Here is a 17,008-nt window from a genome sequence, read left to right on the forward strand (position 1 = left end):
GTAGTGGAAACATAAAGAGATGGAATATATAAGTTAGTTATTTATTTGAGTAAAGATAAATTAGTGTTTTAGTTTAATTTGGCAGTTTAGTTAGAAAAGAATATTTACTTACGTTTTTAGAATAGTAATAGGATGTAGGTTTCTTCTGTTTAGTAGAGCTTCTTCTTCGTTCAATGCTTTGGTTTAAGGCACCGTGGAACACTTGTTTTAATTGGTTTATATAGTGGTTTCAAATTGTTTCTTGAATGTTATTGGTTGTTTTCTGTATGTGGCCTTTCTATTGGATGGTTTGAATTTTTTTTAGTTAATTGGTTTCCTTTTATGGAAAATGCTAAGTAAGAGTATATTTAGTTTTAAAGGAGGAGAGTTTTAAATTTTTATATATAAAAAGATTGTTTATAATGTGTACTAATTTTATTTAAATGTGTTCGAAATGCCAATGTGATAATTATTTTAGTTTTTTTTTATTATGTTGTTAAATATAGAGATCGCTATAAATGTTATGTTTATGTTTAAGTAGAATCTCATTTGAAAATGTATGTTTTGGTAAAATATTGTCTTTATGTTGTTGAAAGTATTGGTTTTATTAGTATTAGAATTGTCGATATATTTAAAAAAACGATATTATTGATGTCTATATTTTGGTTATCGATATTTGTGACATGTGTCATATTTATTAACTTATGTCGATATTTAGTATTTCGATATTAATGTGTGCGATATTTGTGTGATCGATATAATTGTATTACGATATTGTAGTGTCGATATTAGTGTAGTTTTTTAAATAAGTATACAATGTCGATATTTTTGATGTCGATATATTTGTTGCGATATTTGTGTAGTTCGATAATGTGTCTGTCGATAATATGTCAGAGATCCGTGAGTCGCAATTAAGGAACGCCGTCCCATTCATTCCTATGGGCCTCCAGGCCCATAGGAATGAATTGGAGATTGCATGAGCAATTAGCGAGTACCAGTTGGTACTCGCAAATTGCTCATGCAATTTCAAGGGTGCAAGGGTGTCAAAATGACACCCTATTGCACCCCTGAAATTCATCTGTGCACATATGTTGCACACACACATGCCCTAAGGGCATGTGTGTGCGCAACATGAAACTTTGAAAAATGCACAAAAGTGCATTTCTCAAAGTTTTTGCAAATTACCATGAAGTTCAACTTCATGGTAATTTGCTCCCCCTATTAGCGAAACGCTAATTTTTTTACTTTAATGCATTGCATTTAAGGAATCTCAATTTGGGATTCCATAAATGCAATCACAATTTAAGTAATCGCAATTTAGAGATTCCTTACATTGCGATTTTTGCATTTGGGATGATGCATCCCAAATGCAAAAATACCGGTCGCAAAGGGGCAGATTCGGAGAATCTGCCCGTTTGCGACCGGTTTTTCCTTTGATGCATGTGCCTGTATATTTCTGCTTCACTTACCGCCACATATGTGTACCTTGGCAATATAAATCTTCAAGGTACCTAGATGTGGAATTAAGAATAGTCCATCTATACCTATGTGCATTCATGTTTTGCTTGTCAATATTTTGTCCATGATGTTATGGTACCACAATATTTTTGGTATGATATCTAGGGGTAGGTGGTACTCACGGAGTTGAACTTCGCGGAATCCTGCAGTTATATAAAAACTCTGTGAGATTCTGCAGAGTTCCCCCAATTTGGGGGGGTTCCGCCCACCCCTAATAAAGCTGCTTTTGTCGTCAGAAAGATATTGTGAGAAAGTCATAAAATGTCTTTGGGCATTAAAGTAGCATGAGCTCAGAGTCGGTACGTGTTTCCGGGGTGGTGGAGGTGCACCTCAATAACTCAGCCATCCAAACACAACCCCCACCTTGACACTCACACGAGGACTCCCACAATCCTGCACAGGCCAGGGCCTTCTTGTGAGCCACAGAAATGTCAGATGTACTAAATAAACATAACTGCTCCGTTTCTCCATCTCTCTTACACACAGTCACACACTCATGCACGCACTCACACAGTCCCTGGCAGTTGGCACACAGTAACACACATGCAGGCACACAAGCATTGAAACAACAGGAATTACTGATACTTTCACTAAAAAGATTTGTGGACGCAAAACACGAGGCCCGGGGAGTCACGTGTGCCACATGGTGAGCGGGAGATTTGATGAACATACAGTTGCCACACGAGTGGCAGAGCAGTGACTTTTAAACAGCTGGGTGCAGAGATGTTCAAGAGGTTCTTGACTCATGATGGTGGGACCAGGCTGGGTATTCAAGTGGATGGGTGTAGGCTCGGCCTTGAGTGATTTAATCTTCCTGGAGGGACTGTTTGGTTGGACATCTAGTACATGTCTACATTTGGGCACTAGGTACATGCTTCCCGTTAGAGGATTTGCTAGAGTGGTGTTGGGAAGAGGGTCTTGCTGGTGCTTGATGCTTCTGGGAGATCTCAAGATTGCAGGTGAGGGGTGAAGGTCAGGAGATCAGAGATCAAGAAGGAGCTTGGTCCTGGTTGGATTTTCTGGCCTCTGCTCCTAGGAGACACTCAGTCATTAACCCTTAACTATATGGTGCACACATTCTACCACAACCATGGTGCGCCTGCTTTTCAATGCTTGCGCATCCTTTGCCTTCATTCTTGGGATTGGAGAACTGGCGTATTGCATCAACCCTAAGCGCCTTGGAAGGCTCTTCCCCTTGTACCTCACGCTTGCACCTTTTGCATCTTGCCCCATGTCTCTTATACCCCTTGCCTCATCATGCCTAGCCCTATGGGGCGTCAACTCCTCGGCTTTACCCCTCTGCACCCACCTGCAGCTCCTTCCTGAGCCAGCTGACATTTTGTTGTACCTTCTCCTGCCCAGTCACCACCTGCACCTCTGCGCACAGTTCACTCTTTTTCATTCATGCCATGTCTTTTGGATGCCTCCCTGCCACTTGATTTGCTTTCCTCAACCCCCCACTCCTACCATCCTGCAGGCTGTGCCTTCCCATTGGCACCCCTCCAGGTGCCATACTCCTCACCAACCTACAGATCTGACACTGCTTTGTTGAGCTGTTTTCCTGCCAGGCCCTGTTAGGTGTAGACCCCTCTGGCCTGGCAGTCCTCTGAACCCTATGAGCCTTGTTTGTTCCATCCCCTCTCCAGCTCTCATGTGCTCTCTTCCCTTTAGTCTGTCTTTTGCTGCTCGTGCCCCTCTAGATGCTGGTCCACCCCATGCTGACCCCAAATGCGCTCTTTCCCATTTACCTTCTCGTTCAATTTCAATGAGGCCCTGTGATCTGCCCCTTCCAATGCCACCTGTTGCAGGTGAAGACCAGTGCAGTCTCTCCAACCCTGCCTGAACCCTTCGGTCATGGCTTCCCTTCTGCCCCCTTGCCTCCGCAGTTGCCTCCACTGCTCTTTTCTTGGGCCTTGGTCTGTGAGGTCTACCTCCACCTTTCCGTTCCTCTTCATAAGGTGCCCCGCGCCATCTCCAATTCTCAGTTGGTAGAGTGGTCCGCTATTTGACTCGGCCAAGGACTGTAAGTGGAAGATGTCTCGTTTGCAAGGCGTGAGCCGGTCCCACCTCTTGGGAGGATGTTACTGTTGTAGCACTACATCCTGTGCTTTGCATCTGCTGACTGACTAGTGGGGGGTCACTGGACTCTCTTTCGTTTATTTCATGCATGACCCTCCTCTTCTTTACCCTCCAGGTCTAACATGATGCCCTGCCGGCTTGAAGGAGACGGGGGATGAGTATAAGCAGGATGTGTACAATAATGCGCATGCTCACTCGAGCTTCTCTCTGAAACTGAAATGATAAGTCCTTTACAGATTTCAGACAGGGGCGTAGTTTCAGGGGGTGTTTGGGGTGTAACAACCTCCAAATAAATATATTCCTGGCTTGGTGGTTGTGTCTGGGGTCCCTGGGTCAGGTCTGCTGACTCTGTGTCAGTTTTTCTCATTGTGAGCCAAGAATGAAAGACTAAACAGTGAACCTTGATGTAGCTGGGGGGAGGGAGGGTGAGAAATAGAGAGAGATAGAGAGAGAGAGAGAAGGAGAGAGAGAAAGAGACTCATTTGGTGGCTGGATTTGAAAATGTTAAACTAGATTACCTGGAATCAATACCAGCTCCTCTACTTATCCACATAGTGTGATCCTAGGCACATATTTTATTTCCCTGTCTTGGACTCTTACAATCATACAGAACTATAATCCAGGATGCTGTGTAAATGGTTTTAATCCTTATGTTCATGTACCTGACAAAGTGGTATCTAAATGTTTTAATCTCCAGAAAATTAGGATGATAAACTGTTATAGATCTTTGTATAGCTCTGGAAATAATGCACTTTATTCCGATTTTAGCCTCGCATGATTGCAGTGATTCCTGTCTGCAGTGAAAGCTGTCTTGGACTCGAATAATCATACAGAACTATCATTCAAAATGCTGCGTAAATGGTGTTAATCCCTATGTTTATGTAGCTGATAAAGTGGTGTCTAAATTATTTAATCCCCAGAACAATAGTATGATAAACTGCGATATATCTTTTTATAACTCTGGAAATAAGGCACTTCACACCCATCTTAACCTTGCATGATTGCAATGATTTTAATAAATTGTGCAATAAAACTTTATCGATCCATCTCTATTTCCCAGAGCCTCCTTTTTCTTTATTATCACATATCCGCGTGCGTTTAAATGCTTGAATTCAAGATCTGCGCTGTGAAAGCATCTCTCATGTTTGATTTAAAAGAATATAATGTTGTCCCATCTATGAGAAGAATCTAAGCCACGTTTAGGGTTCACATGACTACTGGCTTGACTCTTGGTGCACTATTGGCATGATCACTGGGCGCGAGCCATGAATGTTTCCCAAAAACATTTCTCCATGCAGTGATACAATCTGATGTACCATGGCAAGGCATTTCAGCATGTTAATGAAATAGAGGTTCACACCCCCAAATCTTACTGAGCTCAGAGGCATAGGTTGGTCAGTCAGATGGGGGGGGGCGTGAGCTTCAGATTTTCCTTCAATCACACTGGCATATAATGTTAAAACACATTATACGACAAGAGGGGCCTCAGGGGCAATGGAAAGGGAGAGGAATGAGGATTGGTAGGGGTGCTAAGAGAGAAAACACAAGATTTGGTCAAATAACCAACAGTTTTGATGACTTTCAAAACAGAGAGAGAGTGTGTGCTTTTTCTGTCTGTGTGTGTACAAAAAAGTTCTAGTGTAATCTGAAAGAAAGTTCACCCTACCTGACTGAAAGCAGCTGTACCCAACTATTTATCTGAAAATGCATTTATAAGGGGGATGTAACACCCAAAACACTCCCTCCTCTAAAGCTGCGCCCCTGACTGAGCTAGGCCTCTGCTCAGAGATGGCTCGGAGGACGAGCATCATCTAGGAATTTACCAAACCAGCGAATTCAGCGAAACCACAGACATCACCTCTTCCCAGGACCTCTGCAACAAGCTCCTACTTCCATCTGAAGATCAAGGGCCTCTATGACAAAGACCAGACACCTGACTCCGAAACCACTCCATCCTCCAGCAACACCAGCCAGCCCACCATCTCCTCCTGGACTCCAGTCACCATCGAAGACACCGCATCAACCATAAAAGGCATCCACCAAGGAGGCCCCACAGACCCCTGCCCACCTCACGTTTTCCACAGAGCCGCCACCGCTATCGCTTCAGAACTACGACGCACCATCAACTCCACCTTCGAAACCGGCATCTTTCCGGTCGACTGGAAATGCGCAGAAGTCAGACCCCTACTCAAGAAGCCCCGTCCCCCCACGGACCACGCCCAAAACCTTGGCATCGTACTTGTCTCCTCCTTCTCCATGACCCGACAGGTGAAAGCCGTCAACTCCACCTGCTTCAACACCCTTCGCATCCTCCGAAAGACCTTCAAATTTATACCCCCGGATCAAGGAAGACCGTCACCCACGCACTCATAACCAGCAGACTGGACTACGGAAACGCCCTCTACGCCGGGATCAACAAGTCTCTGCTCTGCAAACTCCAGACCATACAGAACCCCGCAGCCAGACTTGTTCTCGGCATCCCTCAACACGAACACATCACCCAGCACCTGCGTAACCTCCACTGGCTCCCCGTTGAGAAAAGAGTCACTTTCAAGATACTCACGCACGCCTACACATGCCTCCACAACACCGGACCCCAATACCTCAATGACAGAATCTTCCACATACCCAAGAGGAACCTCCGATCCGTCGACCCTGCCCTTGCCGAACTCCCGCGCATCCGCAGAGAAAGAATGGGTCGAAGAACCTTTTCCTACATAGCGGCCAAGACCTGGAATGAGCTTTTGGTCAACACCCTGCACATCTTCAGGAGGACCCTCAAGACTTGGCTCTTCGACTGACCGGAGCTGTATCGCCCTGGTTTACATGCTTGGGCGACTCTCTCTGAAACCCAGAGAGCCTGGGGGAGTTAAACCTACAGAATTTGTAAATGTAGGTTAATATTCGTGTAAATAAGGTCCCCCTTGCATTTCTTGTCCATTAGTCCTGGTTTGTGCTCAGTGGTGCAGCGTAAAAAGGACCAGCGCACTGCCGGGTGTGATGAGGTGGCCCCTGATTCTGCCATATTTCGCAGGTATAGATTGGACGTGGGTTGAATGGGGGTGCCCTTGTAGGGTTGGGGACCCCCTGTAGGGCCGGGGACCCCCTGTAGGGCCATGGGTCTCTCGTAGGGTAAGGGCCTTTCCCGCCCCTGTTTCTGCTCCTGTGACTTGTGCCTGGAGAGCCCTGCCTGCAGGTAGATGCTGAAGCAATGAAGAGAAGGGGGGGAAAGGGGGGGGGGTTAGGCGGACCGGCATTTGGGCGGGCGTTGGGCACATAAGGAGGGCGGGGAGTGGAAATACATGAATAAAAAGATCCAGAGTGGGAGGGGTCGGTTCTCAGTACTTCCACCCTCCATCTCATCCCCGAGGACGCCGGTGTCCGACACAGCTGAATGAGTCTCCCCGCTCCTCCATTCATCCCCGCCCCGCCTCCCCCCGCGCCCCTCCCTCGCTCCGCTACTGAATGAAAAGGGGAAGTGATCGAGGCCGGGCCAGGCAGAGGCATCTGCGGGCGGCGAGGAGCGTACCAGGCACGGGCAGGAGGCGGCGGGAGCCGAGGCGATGATGTACGGTAAGGGAATCTACTCCTAGCGCTTTCTCGGGCCCCTCCCCGCTTCGAGGCGGCACCCAGCGCTTCTACCCTCGGGCTGTCAGCGCAAGGGAGTTGAAGGAGAGCCTCGAAGCAAGGCAGGGGCATCAAGGCTTGGATGCATGTCACGTCCAGATGTGCCGCCCCGGGCGGTGTTATCTGCGTGCCTACTAGCGCGGTGGTGTTGGAGCGCTGCATGTGGTCTCTCTTGCTGCTGATGCTGTGGTAATGTGCCGCTGCTGCTGTGGTAATGTGCCGCTGCTGCTGTGGTAATGTGCCGCTGCAGGCTGTCTGCCGGCAGGAAGGTCATTCCCTGCGCTGTGGCTCACGAAGGCATCTTTGGGCGAGGGGTTGCCCGATGCGGGGAGCAGTGGCAAGATGCCGGGTGCTGCCAGCAGGTTTCCGACTCTCAGATGTGGACAAGAGCAGCAGGCACTGGGAGGCAGACTCTCTGTATTTTCAGGATGGGCACGGAGGGCCGGGTGTGGATCACGCCAGATGTGTGCTTCTGGCTAAGCTGGGGTGTGAGGTGGCTTGTGTAGTGGAACACTGCAGCTGAACCCCTCTGGGCACTTCCAGACTGACAAGTAAAAGCAGTTTCTAAGCGCTCTGTCATTTGCCCAGGATCAAACAGTTATGATGTCATAGGGAAGCTGGCATTAGAGTCTAGGCCTTCTGTTTCTACCGCTCACAACCTGGCCACGAGCCACAGCATTGTCTAGCGAAGCAGAACACTGGCCATGTATTCACCACTTCACCTGACAATTTGCTAGTTGGCAAATCACTGACCACGAAAAAGAATCTTTGGGAAAAAGTGAAAAAAAAGACTTCTCCCTTTACAAGTGACATTTTCACAAGTGTTAGGGTAACTTACCATCATTTTTCGCACTGGGCCCTCATGGGGAAACCTAGCGCTGCGAGGTGTCTAGCGCCTCTCTATGCAATCGGAAGTTATGGAAGGGAGTGTTCAGTAGACAGAGGAGGCCTTGACCTTTGCTCCAGACATTAACAAGAGGAGATAACTGTCATTGGCTAATCAATATGAGGCTGTAGAGCTCTCCAGTGACAACCAAGAGGAAGGGATTACTTTGCATAAGAGGTGGTGAGAGAAGGCTCTATGCATCTGAGATAAACTCTCATCGCTCTAGAGAACCTCTTCTGGGTGCAGGGCAGCAGCCGGATTAGACTGCCGGTTCCATGACATCTCTTTCTGTCTCTCTTTAGAAATAGCAAGGGCCTGACTCTGCTAGGAACTATCTTATATCTATTAACTCTAAGTTAGGCTATTCCAACCTATTTGTTATCGTGATGGTGCAATAGCAGCTGTCTGCATACATTGTGTGATATGCCATGCTGCGTTTTGACACACTACACCATATTATGGCAGATATATAGATGATATATTTATTATATGGGAAGGCACAGAACAAGAGGCTACTCAATGTGTTACATCTATCAACAACGACACGATGGACCCTCAGTTTACGGCTACCATCAGCCAATGTAGGGTAGAGTTCTTAGATTGAGAAATAAATATCTGTGAGAATCGAATCCAAACTCAACTTCATAGAAAAACCACCGCTGGCAACTCCACGCTGCATGCCAGCAGAGCTCACCCCGACACCTCATTTACAGCATACCGTATGGCGAGTTTCTTCGCATACGACGCATTTGTAGCCTAGAGTCGGATTTAGAACATTGTCAAAAGGAAGCTTTTTCCCGGTTTCTGGCCCGTGGTCACAAACTTTCCAATTTGCAGCTGGCCTTGGACGAGGCCAACTCTCGTTCACGGGAACTTTGTCTCGTAACTAAGAAAGATCATAATGCGATCACATCGCGCGACCCCATACCAGTTGACACTCAATATATTTGTTGAATTACCACCTACAGTAAACAAGAGAAGAGTGTTAGAAAGATTGTATACAAACATTGGCCTATTGTTTTAACTGACTTGACATTGAAGTTCCTGTTACCCAATCTCCCTGCCATAACATTTAGGCGGGCACCTTCAATGAGGGACGCCCTGCTCAAAACGAGTCCAGAAGTAATAGCCAAAACAACCTGGCTATCCAAATCGGGCTTTTTTAAATGTTCTTCTTGCCGGGCCTGAGAGTTTGGAGTCAACTTATCTGAATATTGCACAGCCTTTAGTGACATTCCAGTTCCAATAAAAGAACTTTACACTTGTCTGACTGAGTATGCTGTGTATCAGTTAGAATGCACTTGTCATCTTAAATACATTGGTAGCACCAAATTGCCAGTATTTAACCCTTTGGGCGCGGCCGGAATTTCCCAGCGGTGCGGGAAAATTCCACACGTGCGCATATCGGATGGCTCCCAGCCGTCCGACGCACATGCCCACGGTGAAGTCGGACGGCCGGGGGCTGTCTGACACATGCAAGGGGTTAACCGGATATTACAGCTTTTGCGTGCTATTGTTAATTCGGACCCAAGCTACCCCGTTGCCCGGCACTTTAAAGCCATGCATGAAAATAGAGTCAATGACCTTAGATACTCTGTTATTGGGGCAGTCCCTTCCTCCTTTCGGGGTAGTAATAGGGGGAGGAAATTGAGACAGTTGGAGTCCTCTTTTATTTTAATCCCTTGACACTCGAATGCCGAATGGTTTGAACACCTGTGAGGACCTACACAACTTCTTATAATCTAGCTGAATGTAGGGCCCTCCTGGAATTAGGACACAATCTCCTAGTAGTTTCAATGGTTTCACTCACTGTGCAGATGTGTTGATATGTTGATTGCAAACTAGACCAATGCTTACCTTCTTTCTGACATTTTCATCTCTTCCCTTTGTTCTTTTAAACAGAAAGATCACTAGTGTGGATAATAATATTTTGCACTGATATCGTATGTACTGTATTGATACCGGATGATATAACCAAGCATTAGCACTTTAATATTGTATTTACAAAATATCATCTGAGTCAAACCAAATTGCGACCTCATGCACAGCCCCACCATCAGGTGTGTTATTGTTGTTTATTTGTTTTTTTTAATTTGAATTTGCACATCAGCACTTTTAGCACTGTTTTGCACACATTTTAAAGAGCATTAATTTTATCCATACTATGCCTTTAAGTAACATTGTATTTTTAACAATTTTTATAATGCGATATTAGGTTTTAGGTATTTATTATTGAGAGTTTAAGAATGTATTGATGATGGATTTTGGATGACATTGTCTATAGATCCACTGTGATACTTTGTGTGACATGACTCATTGGGCACTTGCCCGCAATTCAGTGAATAATTTTGTCAGGGATTTTGTCACTAGTTGTTCACCCAGAACTACTCGCAATAATCCAAAGAAAACTGACCGATATCTCTATCCAAAACTAATGTAATATTGTGTTTTTAATTAAAACCTATTTATATCAATCGTAATTATATTTTTTTTTATGTGTTACAAAATACTGATTACTTCTTTGCAACTAACAACATTGAAGCATATTATGGCTGTTTTCTAATCATTTGCATCATGATTACTGAGTGCATACATTTATATATTTTGTCTGTGTCTATGTTCACCAATAGACCAATCCCTTAACCTGATTGGCTACACTAAGTTTAAATGTGGTGAGCCGTCACCAGCGGGTCAGGTGATCAAGATCGCTGTAGGGATCGAAATGCATCTGAGGCGGACACTTATCTGTACCACTATGGTGTTTATGCAATAAATTAATGGAGCTGTGAACCCGCGTCTCAGGAATTCCTTTTGAACTGTGTTTGTGGTCCGTACCTGTGTCGTTTTTCCTCTGGGCGGCATTCAGAGGAACAGGATTTGCTTTTTATATATATATCATGTGAACAAGGGCTTTTGGAGCCCAAAACGCATCATCGTTCGTGGGAACAAGGCTTAAATAAATACATCTCGCCTGATACTGCGGGGTCTGTGTCTCCTTCATCGCCGCCTGGAGGTTGCAGGAGTTCGAGTCTTATATATATATATATATATATATATATATATATATATATATATATAAATATATATATTCACTTAAAAAACCATAGGTTTCACACATGTTATAGTTAGCTGGGCATTTCACTCGTGAAAAACCAATGAAATTCCCCCGTTATAGTTAGGTCAGATAACTTTAACTCGCGCGACCGCCACTCTATCACAAGGATGATGTCATCGGTGATGTCATGAGTAATGCCACTGACCATGTCATGAGTGATGTAATATGTGACGTCATGAGCACTGGATTGCGGGCGCGCGAGTTATAGTTATCTGACCTAACTATAACGGGGGAATTTCATTGGTTTTTCACGAATGAAATCCCCAGCTAACTATAACATGTGTGAAACCTATGGTTTTTTAAGTGAATTTGCAAGGTTTTTTAAATGCTAATTCCTAACTATAACGTGTGTGAAACCTATGGTTTTTTCAGTGAATTTGTATGTTTTTTTAAATGCTAATTTATGTATTTATTTATTTATTTATTTATTTATTTAAAGTTTTTCATCGTGCGCGTACTGTGCGCGCACGGAGCGCTTCGCGCACCATGCGCGCGCCGTGGGCGCGCGCTGTGGGCGCGTGGTGCGCTTCGCGCACCGCGCCTACGTTACGTAGTTCGCGGAATTTTTCCGTTTCTACCGTGCGCGTACGCTACGCACACTCTGCGATTTTTAGTAAAAAAATTAAAATACATTTTTGCCCTTGTGGGTCCTTCTGGGACCCCCTGACCAAGGCTAGGGGGTCAGGAACTGTCCAGCCTGCCCCCTTTTCACGTTATCCACCTTTGTTTTTCACCCCCTCAGACTGCGAGAGACAAAATGGCGGCCGACACTTCCTGGTTTCGAACGATTCGAATGTTTACTAAGATCTAACAACCAATCAGAATCGCGCTCGCGCACGGCAGCGTGCGCGTACGGTAAGCTTACGGTACGCGCTCGGAGCGCGCCTATAAATATAATATTGATTTAAATGCTATTTTCTCAGGAAATACTGAACAGATTTACACCAGACCTGCAAAAGGCACATCCCTGACCTGAGGACTACCTCTCTGCCAAATTTCAAGTAATTCAGTTCAGCCGTTCGGGCTGCAGCTTGGACTAAAGGTCCTATGGAAAAATGCATGGGGAAAACGCGTTTTGGGACCCCCCCCTTTTTCTCAGCCCCCGCTTGACGAATCCCCCCGAGACTTTCAGGGAAGGAGCGGAGTGGAGCGCCCCACCTATTTTGAAAATTTCGCGAGGATTCGTCAATCGGCGCCAAAGTTATTCAAAATAGAATGTTGCGGATTTCCTATGGAAACACGGTCCTAACTATAACTATCTACTGGCAACCGCCAGTAGATAATATATATATATATGTGTGTATATATATATATATATATATAGATATATATATATATATATAGATATATATATATATATATATATATATATATATAGATATAGATATAGATATATATATTGGAAGAAAAGGTTTGCCCTTGCTCGAGGAAGCACTCACGACGAGTTTGCACTTTTTTTTTTTATATATATATATATTAGCTACTGGCGGTCACCAGTAGGTAGTTATAGTTAGGACCTATTATCCATAGGAAATCCGCAACATTCTATTTGGAATAACTGTGGCGCCGGTTGACGAATCTTCGCGAAATTTTCAACACAGGTGGGGCGCTCCGGTCCGCTCCTATCCTGAAAGTCTCGGGGTGATTCATCAAGCGTGGGCCGAGAAAAAAGGTATGTCCCAAAACGTGTTTTCCCCATGCAATTTTCCATAGGAACCTTTAATCGCAGCTACAGCCCGAACTGCTGAACGGAATTACACCAAATTTGGCAAAAAGGTAGCACTTGGTTCAGAGTCGTGCCTTTTGGTTAAATGGTGTAAATCCGTTCAGTAGTTCCTAAGATAATCAAAAGTAAAATCAAATATATATCTGGGCGGAGCCTAACCTCACATCTCATTGTGAGATCTGATTGGCTGTCAGCACTTCATCCAAGAAGTGTTGGCAGCCATCTTGGGACCAATACACTTGATAGCACCTCATTAAAACGCATTGCAGTTAAAAGAAGGTTTTAAGACTTTAGTTACATTATAAATCATTTGTTGATGGTACCATACTCATTTTAGGAATTGTGGTGTGTTCTAAGGTGATTTTACCATGTGAAAAAGCCTTCTGCTGGGATATCATGAATCATGTTTGAGAGAAAACTATTTTCTCATGCTTTTCCCACAGAGGTTTGGAAGGTGGTCTAAAAGCTAAACTGAGAGCATATTTTCTGTAAATTCACATTATCTTTCTCAGTCATGTGAGAATGAAGTCTGACATTCTCAGTAAAACATGTACATCCAACAAGGGCAGAGACTGTCAGTTGATTCCTTTGTGTTCTACTGCAGCTTCCCAGAGTGTTCTAAAGAACAATTAGAGCGCTAACAGTCCTATTTATGACAAACGTATTGCACACCTGAAGCCATCTTGATTGGAATAAAGTGGTAACTCTTAAAACATTTAATTTAAAAAGGAACAACATGAGGGGGTTCCTTTTGCCATAGAAAGTATGATTAGTGCTGCAGAAAGAAAAATTAGGGCACATTTTGAGTGACTTCTCAAATCCTCTTCTATTCCATTAAAAAATTCTGACATGCAGACTGAAACATGCACTTTCAATACCAGCAGCAGACTTCCCTGAGCAGTAGCTTTACTAAGTGATCTAATGAGCAACTAGAGTGCTAACATTCTGAATTTATGGCAAATTTGTTACACATCTGAATGCCTTCTTGATGGAATCAAAGTAAAAAACTGAAAGTATGTCCTACTGTGGAGACTGTAGTAAATGAGGAAATTAGGAAACTTCATAACAAATAAGTCTCCCAAGATGGCCACCAGAGACAAAAGAGCCCAAATGTAGCACAAATATCACCCAGATGTAGCCCAAGTATAGCACAATGACAGAATGTCCCAGAGTGTTCTAAAGAACAACTAGAGCACTAACAGTCTTACTTATGACAAAGTATGGCACACCTGAAGCCATCTTGATTGGAATAAAGTGGTAACACTTAAAACATTTAATTTGCAAAGGAACAAAATGAGGGGGTTCATTTTGCCATAGAAATTATGATTAGTGCTGCAGAAAGAAAAATTAGGGCACATTTTGAGTGACTTCTCAAATCTTCTTCTATTTCATTGAACAATTCTGACATGCAGACTGAAACATGCACGTTGAATACCAGCAGCAGACTTCCGTGGTGAGCAGTAGCTTTACTCCAGTGATCTAATGAGCAACTCGGGTGCTAACATTCAGAATTTATGGCAAATGTGTGACATATCTGAATACCTTTTTGATGGAATCAAAGTAAAAAACTGAAAGCATTTCCTACTGAGGAGACTGCAGTAAATGTGGAAATTAGGAAACTTCACAACAAATAAATCTCCCAAGATGGCCACCAGAGACAAAAGAGCTCAAATGCAGCACAAATATCACCCAGATGTAGCCCACATGTAGCCCAATGACAGAAGTGTGCAAAACACTTTTTATTTTTTGTGTTTTTGCAGTTTTATATAGTGCAGACTTGTCAGGTATTGATTGGAGTGCTTTACATGAGCATTGGTTACATCACACAAGAACAAATTCATTTTGGTTGTAGACTTGGGGAGATTAAGTGATTTGACCGGAATCACAGAATGTCAAGCTGAAGCAGAACCTCCAACCTGGTTCCCCAGTTGCAAAGTCTGCAGCTCTGGAAGTAACACCACATCCTCTCTCCTAAGTGCAACATTTAATCAAGTGGTCAACTGGATAACAAAACATAAAGATAACAAATCATTTAAAAGTGCTTTGTCGCTATTTGAAAACTCAGAAAATATGTCCTCATTTTAGTTTTTTAGAGCACCAACCATAATTTTTATGCAAATAAGACCCTCTCATATATGTAATTTCTAAAGGAAATGCTCTAGATATTACAGTTTTGATTACATCAAGATGACGTCAGGCGTTCCACATTTTTGTAATAAATATAGAATGTTAGCAATCTAGTTGTTCATTAGGATACTGTTGAGAGGCAAGGGGCACTGACTCTGAAAATTGAAGGCAGGTAGGAGGGTGCAGAGGCAACAATTTGACCACACTGGGCAGGCGGGAAGGGCAGTGGCAGCACAACAGACTATGGAGGGCAGTGGAAAGGGGGGCAGGGGCAACAAACCAACAATACAGGACTGGCAAGAGAGGCTGTGGCAATATAATAGACCATAGTGGCAGAAGGAAGAGGCAGTGGTAGTACAACCATACATGCCAACAGACCCGATTCAGCCAAGAAACGTCCAATGTTTATTTAGGAAGAAGAGGACGTTTGTGACTGTGACTCTGTGCTCACTTGGCAGAAACACCCCCTGACCCTCCACCCCCCCTCGCAAAATGTAATGCCCGTGAAAAGGGTAGGTGAACGCAGTGTTATATAGAATATAGTCCTGAGAGCACGATTGAAAATGAAAACTAGATATAGTGTATGGTATAAACTATGCACCAAAAAGTGTGATATAAGATGAACCGGGGCGTGAAATATAATATGCAATACATTGTGCGCAATGACAGATTCATTGGCGAGCGCGAGATAGCACAGGTACTAGCGCGTGCTATGCGATATGCACCTTGGAGTGTAATATGCACAAGGCAGTGTTGTGTAACCTAACTAGTCTCTAAAGTTGTAATATAAAATATGTGCTGGGGAGTGTAACGTTGCATATGCACTGTGACAAAGATATGGATCCCAGATTGTAATATATATGGCATAGTGCTGTGCGTTATAACATAGGCATCGAGGAAGGCACATCATATGGGGCAATATACCCTGTGCGAAGGCAAGTGTGGCATGACATATTCACGGGGTGGTGTTACAGTGCACATGGGCTAGAGAGTGTCATAGCATACGCACTAGCTGGTGGAATACAACACAGAGGTGTGTGGCACTCGGCGGGCACTGGTGGGTGTAACACAGCATTGGGCTCAGCCAGGAGCACGCTGTGACTCTCAAATGAGGTTTGTCTCCTTTCCAGAGAGTAAAATAAAAAGTTTTACACATCCGGCGGTAGATGTGTGTTTTATTAACCATGAGGGGGGTTTCCTGCATAGTTTGGTCGAATTTTTGTTAAATCCCCTTTGAATGGCTTGGTGTGCGTGTGTTTTAATGGCGCTTACTGGACTTACCTAGTGGGCTATTTTGCCCCTAGGGACCCTCAGGATTCAAGGGGACTTAATCGCCCAACTTAAAATGGCCACAGGGCGTGTTTACACAGTGGGAAAGGGCGGGGACGGGGCATGAGGTGACATGTGCAAACACGCCCTGTGGCGCGTCTTAAGAGGTAGTTTTAATCCCCCTGCCCAATTATATACTAGGGGCTTACAGAGGCGGTCATGCTAATCACAGGGGGACCCCAACGCATAGTGTTCCCTGGTGTATGTAGGTGCTTTCACTGTATTCCAAGTGTCTTTTAACATAGCACTGGCTCTAGGACTGGTTAGTCAGACTCAGTTACCACCAGTATCCGTCTGAAAAGTTGAGGGTACAGGATGATTTTGCAACAAGGCTTCTTTCTGCTCTTCTGTTTGTTCTTTCTGCACGTTATCCTTCTTCCTGCACTTTTCTTCATCTTTGAGGACTTCTGTTGCTTCTTTCTGTATTTCTTTTTTTTCTTTCTGTGCGTTTTTTCTTCTTTCTTCACATGTCCTATCTCTGTAGGCATAGTTAGAAATTAGCATTTAAAAAACCTTTGAAATTCACTGAAAAAACCATAGGTTTCAGGCACGTTATAGTTAGGAATTAGCATTTAATAAAACTTAGAAATTCACTGAAAAAACCATAGGTTTCAGGGGCGTT

General features: G+C 44.2%; 1 protein-coding gene across 2 annotated transcripts in view; it reads left to right on the forward strand.

Moving 5' to 3' along the window:
- Positions 1-6,903: 6,903 nt before the first annotated feature.
- Positions 6,904-17,008, forward strand: part of EFR3B (EFR3 homolog B) — a 1,026,989-nt gene continuing 1,016,884 nt past the window's right edge. For both annotated transcript variants that reach the window (XR_014963209.1, XM_085613091.1), the window contains exon 1: positions 6,904-7,149. Coding sequence is in view for 1 of the 2 variants with exons in the window: in XM_085613091.1 (XP_085469217.1) it covers positions 7,140-7,149 (10 nt within the window). In the remaining variant the exon portion in view is untranslated. The remainder of the gene's footprint in view (positions 7,150-17,008) is intronic.

The sequence above is a fragment of the Triturus cristatus genome, chromosome 6 (assembly GCF_964204655.1).
Source record: "Triturus cristatus chromosome 6, aTriCri1.1, whole genome shotgun sequence".
NCBI lineage: Eukaryota > Metazoa > Chordata > Amphibia > Caudata > Salamandridae > Triturus > Triturus cristatus.